Source organism: Impatiens glandulifera, chromosome 1 (genome assembly GCF_907164915.1).
Source record: "Impatiens glandulifera chromosome 1, dImpGla2.1, whole genome shotgun sequence".
Lineage (NCBI taxonomy): Eukaryota > Viridiplantae > Streptophyta > Magnoliopsida > Ericales > Balsaminaceae > Impatiens > Impatiens glandulifera.
In genome coordinates this window covers 153325705-153337645 of record NC_061862.1, presented here as the reverse complement: position 1 = coordinate 153337645, position 11941 = coordinate 153325705, and the positions used below count along the sequence as shown (strand labels likewise).

The following is an 11941-nucleotide window of genomic DNA, read 5'->3' as shown; positions in this document are numbered from 1 at the left end:
CCAACTAAACATAAATTATTCAGGTTAAATATAATACAAAATTATTAATATTTTTTATATAAATAAAATATAATAAATTTAATAAAAAAATAATTATTATTTTTCTTTACTGTGGACATCCCAAAATTCAGAATGACCCTGCATTATTGTGTGATAAGATACTACATACAACCAATTTTGTTCTTGCAAAACTCAAAAGTTAGCCTAATAAAATATCAATCAAAATATGTCTCACTAAATATCAATCAAAACCCATAATGCAAAAATGGATCTTTTATACATATATATAGTTTTATACAACATAAATTTGTCTTTATTCATGTCAACAAATAAAATTCTAATACTAAAGCTGCAACAATTCCTAGACAAATGAATCAATAAAAATCACTTTAAAACAACAACAAACAAAATAATTCCAATTTTACCCTTTGACTATTCTCTCCACTACACACATTGAGACATCGGTCTTGTCTTTTGTATCCCAGCCTTTACTGGGCACGCGGCCTGAACCGGAGGGACCATACAATTATACTGTAAACAAACCGAACTTCGAACCGGAATCTTAGCCATTGGATTCATCTTCATCCCCGACAGATAATTATGTTGTACATACAAAACATGAATTCTACCGTCCAACACTCCGTTAATCAAACCGGTCGGAATCTCGCCGCCGAACATGTTATTATTCAGATACAAGTTCTCTACATCGGAAAATAACGGCGATATTTCTCCGATCAATCGGTTAAAACTCAAATCAACAGTTTGAATCGTAACCTGATGAACAGGACGAATCGTACCCGTAAACAAGTTCCTATGTAGAAGAAGATTCGAGATCGGAGAAGAGAATAGGCTTCCCGGAATGGTTCCAGTGAATCTGTTCATACTTAGATCTAGATAGTTTAACTTGTTTAACCTGATTAACACTTTCTCCAATGATCCGTCTAGTTGATTCCATGATAATGATAGGTATTGAAGAGAAGACGGGAGAGAATCAATGGAGATTGATCCACTTAGAGAATTCCGTTTCAGATCGAGTCGAGTTAGGGTTTGTGATGTAAAACGGGGGATAGAACCAGTGAGACGATTACGGCAGACAATGAAATTTGATAACGATGGTAAAGCAGCGACGGCAGGAGGAATTTTACCTGTTAAGATGTTGAAACTAAGATCTATCGTTCTAATCCCCCGGATTTGGCTTAAACTGGGTGGAATCTCGCCGGAGATGTAATTCCTGCTTATTCCGAGGAATTTGAGATTGTGTAACATAGAAATTGTTGATGGTAGAGTACCGTATATTTTACCAGGCACGACTGTGAATTCAGCAAGTGAAGATAAATCTCCGATAGCGGGATGAATATGGCCGATTAAACCGGGAGAGTTTGCTCTTGGGTCGCCGAGATTTAACGATATGACTCTTCCAGCGTCGCAATATACGCCGGAGAAATTACAGGGATCTGATGTGAAATCCCATGAAGAGAAGAAGTTTGAACCAGGCATATCATGGAGAGATTTACGGATTAGTTGTAAAGCTAAGAAATCAATTGGATTAAGCATTGCGAATGAGAGAAGTGATGAATATTGAAGAATGTATAGAAGATGAAGTAATGCCATTATTATTATCTGCATTTGGATGTGATGAAGAAGATATGATGATCATAAGTGAAGAAGAAATAGATGTTTAAAAGAGAAGAAAGCAAGTTTCTCGTGAGAGATGATTGTGAAAGCTCTCATGAAGACAGCTCAAAAGAGGTTAACGATAGCGATTGATCGATCAAAGATATGGCAAGATATATTAGGTCACGATCTTCTTCCTTTCTTCTTCTTCTTCTTGAATCTCAAGGAAGAAGATGAAGAAGATGAAATTTATGAATACTATTTTCTGCAGGCTTTTTGGTGATAGTGCTAATTTGTTTCTGTTTATGGGAATGAGGTTCGGGTAATGAAAACGGCTGTCCGAGCCTAGATGGTATTACAAAACCCGAGGTTCGGATTGCCACGTCAAGTTTGCCTGCCTAATCACCAGCAACAAATAACGTGTATATATAACAACGACAATAATAATAATAAAAGTTAAAATAACTTTTCTATAAGTTAAGATGCTTCAACAATAAAATAATCACTAATTTTTTTTTATCATTTGGATAAGATTTTTTTTTAAATGATTTAATTAATATCCTTATTTGAGTTTGATTTTTATTTTATTTGATATAAATAATTGTATAGATCATTAATTTTTTTTATATAAATATAACAATGTAACTTTTTTCTAGATCATAAAATGTAATAATAATTTTATAGAATTGTTAAGTAATCAATCTTATTTAAATCGTATACACTTGTATTATATAATATATATTATTTTTCTAAACATATAAATGTGTTTTTTTAATCTAATTTAACACAAAAAAAAATCACTTTAGCGGTTTAGCCTATATTTTTATTTCTAACGAACAAGGCCTTAGTTATTATAACGAACAAGGCCTTAGTTATTATTTTTATTTGTAAATAATTGAGTTCTTGTAGATAATAATAAAAAAATATACTTTTTTTTTTTATCTATTTATTAACTTTAGCCTATTAAATTTACTATATTTGTAGGGCGGTCGTAGGTTGACTAGGGTCAGCCTATATATATCCATTAATATTTAGGTATAAATGTCTTTCAAATCTAGATAAACACGGTATTTGTCTATTTTTCTTTTTGTTTTTTTTTTCAAGGAAAAAGTTATAAAGAAGTTGAAAAACATTTCTATTTAATCATTTTAATGAATTTTTTTAGCATGAGTTATGTTTTTCTTTCCATAATTCAGATTTATGTTGGTGTTGTATTTTGTTTGATGCGGTATCTTATTTAGTCGGATTAAAATTTTTTATCTCGGATTTTTTTTTATTCAAATAATTCTCTCAATCTCGATAGATTGTTTGCTGCTCATATCCTGTAATTGTGTTGGTTTGTCGAGTTGATGTATGTCCCCTTTTTTAGCACCAAAGGAGATAAAACATACAATCTTTTCACATGTTTCCAATCCCAACTAGTTGGAATTCCGAGACCATGTTTTTTAAGATCTTCTTTATAACAATCATCCTCCAAAATACAACCTTTGAATTTCTTCTCGTTAGGGCATCCAAACATAATGATTTGTTTCATTTACATTTTTCTAAATTTGCAAATTTTTATTTGATGATCTCACTCTTTCAACCGAATCACTAGTTTCTCTTAAGCAATCTTGAACAATTAAATTTATAATATGAGCAATGCATCTTACATGCATCCATTTTCCCTCTAAAACACAAAGTCTCCTCCCCCACACCCAACTAGCACAAATATTCAAGTGCTCCCTCTAAAACACAAAGTCCATTCCCCCACACCCAACTAGCAGAAATATTCAAGTGCAACATTAGAACTTGCATTGTCAATAGTAAAGTGAACACAATTCAATAGCTATTTCAATATCTAAACCATTATGAATCAATATTTGGCAGAAGTTTAATATTTTTTTTTATGTAATTTCCAATCATTATCAATAAAATGAGCTATAAACACATATAATTAATTCTTTGCAAGGATGTCCAAGTATCTGTCGTTAAACAAACCCTAAGAGTCGTGTTTCTTAGATGAGCCTTAAGTTTGGTTTTTTCATCGATAAACAGTTGATAGCAATCTATAGTCAGTGTACTTCTAGATGACACAACAAGACAATGTTGACATGCTTTCCTACATAGTCTAAAACCAATATTTTCCATAAATTTAAATGGAAGCTCATCCATAACAATCATTTGAGTTATTGCTTTCCTACCAACTTGTTCATCAAATTTCCAAGACATTAAATTAACTTTTTCAACTCTAGTTTCTGCATTTGTTGAAGTATCATAAGCTAATTGAGTTTGTGATGGTGTTCTGTGGACCTTGATTCATTATGATGTGTGAGGTGGTGCGACCAAATCACATATAATTTATAAATCACGTGATTTAAAGTTCACAAGCAGGATCCATCATAATAAACTTGATATAAGCTCTAACTTGGTCTTAACCAACTTTCAAACAGAACTACCAGATATGAATTAAACCCTACTGTCAGATTTGAAACACAAAATCCATCGAAAACTTGATTTTTTTTTATCTCTACCGTCATATTTTAAGTTACCAAATTTAAGATAGATTAAATAACGAGATTATTACCTTAGATTTAAGTCAGTTAGAAAATGGATTAGGTTTAGGTTGTGGAGATTTTGATTTTATTATTATATCAATAGAAGATTATGCCCAACTTCCCAAGCCTATTTCGATATTTAATAATATTTATATATTAAATATATAATATATTATCATTCGGTTTTCGGTTCGAGTGATATACGATTTAGACGAAATATTGAATATCTCTAACTCAAAGGTAATAAAAAAGTCATATCACCAACAAAATAATGGAGGTAATAAAAAAGTCATATCACCAACAAAATAATGGATTTGCACTGAGTGATATACGATTTAGACGAAATATTGAATATCTCTAACTCAAAGGTAATAAAAAAGTCATATCACCAACAAAATAATGGATTTGCACCAACATCCCCTTTCTTTCTTTTAAATTGTTCAATACTCTTTTTTTTTTTTTTAATTGTCTTCCATATTTGATACATGGTTAGGTTTTGGAGAAGAACTTTGTGGAGACATGGCTGCCAAAGACATGGAAATTCAGTAAGCAATACAATAACAAAAAAAAAATCTTTATTTCTTTAACACCCTTCAGACAAATAAGGAACAAATTGTAAACATGTCACAAAGACAATTGGAATCAGAGTATAGACAGTGTTGTAAGAATGAGAAGTTAACTCAAAAGAGACTAAGGCAGAGTGAACATGAACATGATATTCAGATTAAGCATTAGACCATTGCCTCTGAGAAGTTTCTAGAGATAAGATTGCTCATTTGTGATCAAGAAAAATACAATAAATAGTTGACAGTCATCCTGGCATTCAACCCAATCAATCAGAATAAGTTGCCAAAGCTAGATAGACAAAACACGAATCCTGGTGAAGGTCATGAAAATTTGAAACATAAAAACGATGTTAAGAAATAGTTAAAAACCGAAACATGGAAGAATCTTAGACTGAAGCCAATGATAAATCAAAACCATTTGAAGCAGAATATCACCAATAATTAGTTTGAACTCTCACCATTCATCAAACAACCACAAGAAGATATATCATTTTTTTCACACAAGATTCAAGTCTTTTACAACAAGAACTGGCCATAATCTACCACAATCTATAACTTTCCATCTAAGAGCAGCAACATTGAGCAAACATCAACAGTTGAAGAATCAAAAGCTGAAATTAACATTATTTCTTCTTCTATGCCATCACAGGAATAGATCCGCCAACAGACAAGATCTGTTGCTCCAGCTAATAAAAACAAGCAAAACAACAAATCAGATGATTATAAATTTATAACCTATCAAAGTTGATACGCAAACAACAATTCGCACCCGGAAAAGATTTTGAAGCTTGTTTTTCACAAGATTATATTCACTTTTCAATTGCTGCAGACAATTAACACACCTGCACAAATCAATCTAATGTTCTTCATATATTCTAGTCTTTAGGAAGAACTCATATAAGATGAATGAGTATTGAGTTAACTCACCCTTCAATATTCTTCTCTTCACAAACATTTCTAAATGCAACACACACATTTTTAACCCTTTTGGCACCTATGCTGTTCAAACAAAAAATCAGACTTTACTTAGAACCTTCAACCCTATATGTAACAAAAAAAAAAAATAATAGCTTTAATCATATCAAGACCTTGAACTGCTGCCCTTGAACTGATGAACATGAGCATCAATCTGTTTATAATCCACCATTGGTTGTTCTCTGCAAAACCCATCAATCAATATATTATAATCTCATTATAAGAGTAACAAACAAACAATTTATTGAAGTAATCCTCACAAAGCAATAGCCATGTTACTAAGAAGCTTCTCTGAATCTTCAAAGAAGAGCGAAACTACTTCAACAACAAAATCTGGGTTGCTCTCATCTTGCAATTTCTGAAGCTGTGAGAATTGATCGTCCAAGAACCCCTTTTTTCAAAAAAACGAAATCAAACCCTTTGTCAATAAAAACCCAATCAACAAAATCAAATCGAAACCCTCGAAAGATACAAGAAAATATTCAATCTTTTACTCACCTCACGATATAGAGAAGTCGCGTAATCAACAAACTGTCTCTGCAACTGACTAACAACGTCCATGGCAGCAGCTCTTATCTGGTCTTACTTGCCTCCAACTTACAAGACGAAAAGGGCCAAATTCAGATCTCAGAAAATAAATCAAATCATACCCCCTTTTTTATTAGGGAGAAATACCAAATCTATCATATATTTCTGAAATATATTCACTTATACTCACTTAGTGAATATTTATTCAAATTTGTACCCACCTTGTTTGTTTTGGCCCTTTGGGTTATTTGAAAAACAAAATCCTAAATAACTAATTATCTCATCTATTATTCCATCAATTACATTATTTAAATTATTAATTAATATATAAAAATATGATAATTTAAAAAAAAAAAAAATTATACTTTTAAGTTTTTTTTATCTAAATAATCTATTTTTTCACAATCTAAAATAATAAGATTATTCAGAATAACTCATTAATTATTTAAATTTGGTCTTTATTTTATGTGAAAATGTCATCTTCATTCTTAATATTAAATTATTTATAAAACAATCTTTATCTTTAAAATTATTAAGAAAGTTAAGTTAAATGAGTTTTGATTAAAATATTAAAAGTCTTAAATTTGATTATTATAATTATTTATTATTATTTTTTTTTGTAGGGGTGATTTATAGGCTTTTAATAAAAATGTCTTTTTGTTGGACATAACAAAAATTCGTCTCTCGACATATTCAAAGTTTTCAAACACAATTAAATAATTAATCGTGATGTTATGAATAATGTATAAAGTGAATTTAACAATATCGCGTTATTCTTGTTATCCAAGTGCGAGTGATGTCGTGCACATCGATTCGAATATCGTCAAATTTGTTCTTTTATCCATTTAAACTCCTAATAAGATTCCTTAATAAGATTTTTGCATTTCTTTCTAACTAGATTTGATATAGGAGAGTTACATATGTGCTTTTTAAATAAGTTAACTATAAATTTTCTATTTGTAAATAATAAGAGTGAATATTTAGTAAAAGTTTATGAGTATTTTTTTTACGATATACACTACGAAGGTACAAGTTTATTTCACAAAAGTTGAGGGGTATTTTTGAAATTCTTCATCTCATAATTTATTTGACGACTCTATTGAGGAGGAGAAGGTGAGGGGTTGTCACCATTGATGTGGATTCCAAAAATTGGTATATAAGTTTTAGCATCTTTCTTTCTTTCTTCAAAATCCATTTTTGGGGAGCATTATTAAATGTAGCATCTTTTTTCCTTTATTTATTCTTTATCTGTCAACCCAAATTAGGTGTATCATGTTTTCCTTCACCTGTTGCTCGTGGACAGTTGTACGTTTTTTCATACCACACAAATTATTGCTTTGGAATATTTTTAATTGATTTGTACAAATGTATCTGACTCAAATTAATGGAATCTTGAAATATTTCAAATGATCCTAGAATAATAACTAAAGATCATATATGTCTGTCTGTCTGACCACTCAAATCAAATAAAGAATCATTAGTTAATTACTACATTGAATCATTAGTTAATTAATAGCATCTATGGGCTAGTTTGATTCAGCCTATTCTTAGTTTATTGACGCCAGCTTATTCAAGCTTATTCTTAGTTTATTGACGCCAGCTTATTCGTATGTACGTTTGATACGATCTCAGTTTATTTAATCGTTAAGCTTGGGTATATTTGATTCAGCTTATACGTCCAGTTTATTTATTTTTTATATTTATAATATTATTTAATAATTAATATTATATATATATAATGTTATATATATTTATTAATTTAATTTTAAATATTAATAAATGATTTAAATGAAAGAATAATTTATTTGAAAATAAATTATATTAATATATTAATTTTGTTAATATATAATTTTAAATATTAAAAATTATTTAAATTAAAAAATAATATATTTTAAAATAAATGAGATGAATATATTAAAATTTATAAATATATAATTTTAAATATATTCAATATATATATATATATATATATATTATAAAAATATAAATAAAATATTTAATAATATTTTAAAATTTTCCGTCTTTTCTCTTTTATTTAAAAAACATTATTTTATCTTCCTTTCCATTTCTATTTCCATTTTCAATTTTTTTAAAAATATTTAGATGATTTATTTAAAGAAAAATAATTTATTATTATTATATTTATTTTCACCCTCTCTTACCCAATTTTGTAATTGTTAATTTATTTTTTTCTCTCTCACCCTCTTTATATATCATTCATTTAGGGTGATTAGAATATGTCTTCTTAAATAATTAATTAAGACTAGTTTGATTTTTAAAATTGTATTTATAAATTAAAAAAATTAAAATGTATTTATATTCATATTTTGTTTAATTATTTTGTATATTAAAATATATATTATAAATAATAAATAAAAATTTATTTAAATGTATATTTTATTATTATAATATTTTTATGTAAATATATAAAAATATTAAAAATAAATGAAATATATGAGAGAATGAATAAAATGATTAGAAATAGATTAAATAGATGAGAGAGGGTGAATAAAATATTAAAAATGAATGAAATAGATGAGAGAGGGTGAATAAAATATTAAAAATGAATGAAATAGATGAGAGAGAATTAATAAAAAAATATTTAAAAATGATGAGAGAGAAAAACGTTGAGATTATAAGTTTGAACGCTGATGAGGGAGATAAAGAGAAAATTGAGTTTAAACGCAAAAATGTGTTTAATTATAATTTTTTGAGTGAGCTTATTACACAAAGTTACTATAGCAGCTTATTACGCAAACGCCCAAACACAACGTTAAAATGCTGAATCAAACAAGACCTAAATATGAGATAAATAAGGGAAAAAAAAGAAAACTAGAAGCTGCACTTGTGTTTGGGCTACAAGGAAGGGACCCTGTCTTATATGGCTTCTTTTTTAGACTTCTTTTGAAGTGTCCTAAATATTATGAGGTAACGACTTATGATTAGGATCAGCAAATTCTGACGCGACACAAGAATACATTTCGAACTGAAAACGAAAAAATTAAGTTAGGATTATGTATTCTTGGGTTTGGGCGAAATCAGGTAAACCGGTCAAAGTTGAATCGACCTCAAAGTAATATGTAATTCGTTTATAATTTTCTTTGGTTAGATTCTTGTTTTTTATTTTCTATTATTAACTTATTTTCTTTTGTAGGGTTTTCATAAGTGTATCTATGATTTAGTTTCATTAAAAAATATTTGATGTCATTTTAATCTCAAATAGAAATGTAATATTAATTAAATCAGGTTAAATTAGTTTGAGTTTAGTGGAGTTAATCGAGTCGGATACATCAATTACAAATAAACATGTTAAGTTTATGTTAGAAAATTTGACCAAAATTGTTAAACAAGTTAGGTTAATGTTAATATTACTTAACTTGTTAATTTGTCAATCTAACACGTTAATTCAAATTCGACCTGAATTGCCCCTTATATGATAAAGGAAAGTATGATTTGTAAATGTTTTGAAAGTTTTGGTGGAACTAGTAATAAAAAATGGTTTGAAATGAGTTACAACTTACATCTTAAAAAAAAGTAATTTATTGTTGACTCTTGCATATTCATTAAACAAACGTTCCATTTCTTTATAGACGTGGGACAACCTATTAGACAACCTAAGAAGATGATTGCAATGTCTTGTTATTTTAATTTTTAATTTAAGTTTCCACATTCTTTGTTGTTCATTTCTGCTTGATTTGATTTATTAACGAGATTATAAACAATGGCCAACAGTGCATTATTTTATTATTATTATTTTTTAAATAAACATGTATTTTAAAAGGAATTTCACAATTCCCTAATTATGGTCTCACTTCCATTGTTAAAACCCAAAAATAAAAATAAAAGTTAGATAGGCCCTAGTTCAAAGTCATAATTGATTACTTGACTTTTTAAGCAGGTTTCCTGAAATCATTTTCAGCTATATAAAATCTCCACCAAATCTACTAAATTACCCTAAAATAAAAGGAAATGAAATATAATATTAATAGTGTGAAACTTTTTCAATTTCAAAATAATATATATATATATATATATATATATATATATATATATATATATATATATATATATATATATATATATATATATATATATATATATATATATATATATATATATATATATATATAATAAAAGGAAATGAAATATAAGATTAATGTGAACCTTTTTCAATTTCAAAATATATATATATATATATATATATATATATATATATATATATATATATATATATATATATATATATATATATATTGAATAAATTTAAATTTACTCTATCTAAATTCTATATACGTTGACTAGATTTAACAAATATTAGGTTGTTAAATAATCATTTGAATATCCTACATTATACATTTAATAATATATTTTAAATTAATTAATTTAAACACATTTTTTATTAAACAAATATGTACAAATTAAGTTAATATATGTGTATATTTTTTTTAAAAAATTATAAAGTTAATTAATATATATTTGAATGCAGGGACATAGCCACGCATGGGCATGAGTTAGGGTGGGTTCTAGCCTCTAGGCTCACCTAAATTAAAATATTAAAATAAAATATTTTATATATGTATTGACATGTGACTCTTAGTTCAGTTGGCTATGTAACTAAACTGTGAAAATGAGATTAGTTGATGAGTTGACTAGTGTTTTATATTTTTTAATTTAAACCATTTCAAAAATTTATAAGAAAATATAAATTAATATTAATAAACAAGTTAAAATAGTTACATTGGTTTGATTCGGTATTTAAATAAAGAATTTGATATTTCTGCTCAAAAACCTAACAAATCAATTGATGCTGATATATGGAAATATCATTTTAATCAAAAGGATGAAATTAGACGAGTTTATATCAAGATGGGGTCATATCAACCTATTAAGGATGAGTACCCGCCGACCAAATTTGGAAATCAAAATCGACGGTTCCAAAGTCATTGGTTTAAGAAATTTACTTGGTTAGAATACTCTCCTTTGAAAGATGCTGCTTTTTTTTTCCCATGTTTCTTGTTTGAACATAAGCAACCCAAAAACCTACATTTACAATAAATGAATTCAAATATTGAAAGCGATTTAATGATGGGGATAAATGCTCTTTTGTTATGCATATATGATGTAATATTTCACCACACAATAGGGCAGTTGAATATCTTGATAATCTAATGAATATCCTTGTCATATTGACAAAGTACTAAATGCAAAGTTTTCAGATTAAAAATAAAATAACAGATTACGGCTTACAACAACTATTGAAAGCACTCGGTAGCTCACTTTGCAAGTGTGTGCATTGAGAGGGCATGACGAGTCTCCATCTTCTAATAATCGTGGAAATTTTATTAAGAAAAAGCGAAGCATAAAAAGTTAAATTTGATATGCAAGTTGAAGTCAGCCCCAGGTAATTTTTTTTTCCTGTTTCCGCCCTGTTTAAATGTAAATAATATATCTATACATGTTAATATATAATGGTATGTATTTGGGAGGGATTTCAGGTCGGTTTTTGCTCATCCCAAACAAATATAAAATTTTCTTTTTATGTTAAAATTGTGAAATTACTCTAATTTTTTAAATATATTTTTTTTCAATTTATTACTTATCTATTTTTTATTTAAAAAAGAAAGAGAAAACTCATATCTTTATTTATAATTTTTTCTTTTTTTTAAACCTACTCTAAGTTTTCTTCAAACTCACCTACTCTAATTCCTAATATTTGTTTGT

The 11941-nt window shown here is 27.7% G+C and overlaps 2 protein-coding genes across 2 annotated transcripts; both read right to left on the bottom strand.

The window, feature by feature from the left end:
* Positions 1–258: 258 nt before the first annotated feature.
* Positions 259–1875, bottom strand: LOC124916003 (leucine-rich repeat receptor-like serine/threonine-protein kinase SKM1). Its single transcript, XM_047456744.1, has one exon. It carries the CDS (start codon positions 1624–1626, stop codon positions 445–447), a length of 1182 nt encoding a protein of 393 aa, XP_047312700.1. The 5' UTR covers positions 1627–1875; the 3' UTR covers positions 259–444.
* Positions 1876–5148: 3273 nt separating this feature from the next.
* Positions 5149–6346, bottom strand: LOC124915993 (histidine-containing phosphotransfer protein 5-like). Its single transcript, XM_047456733.1, has 6 exons — positions 6191–6346; positions 5953–6083; positions 5806–5874; positions 5645–5716; positions 5487–5559; positions 5149–5403 (listed from the first exon to the last, which is right to left on the bottom strand). The coding sequence occupies exons 1-6, from the start codon at positions 6251–6253 to the stop codon at positions 5353–5355; spliced, it is 459 nt and encodes a 152-aa protein (XP_047312689.1). The 5' UTR covers positions 6254–6346; the 3' UTR covers positions 5149–5352.
* Between the last annotated feature and the right edge of the window lie 5595 nt (positions 6347–11941).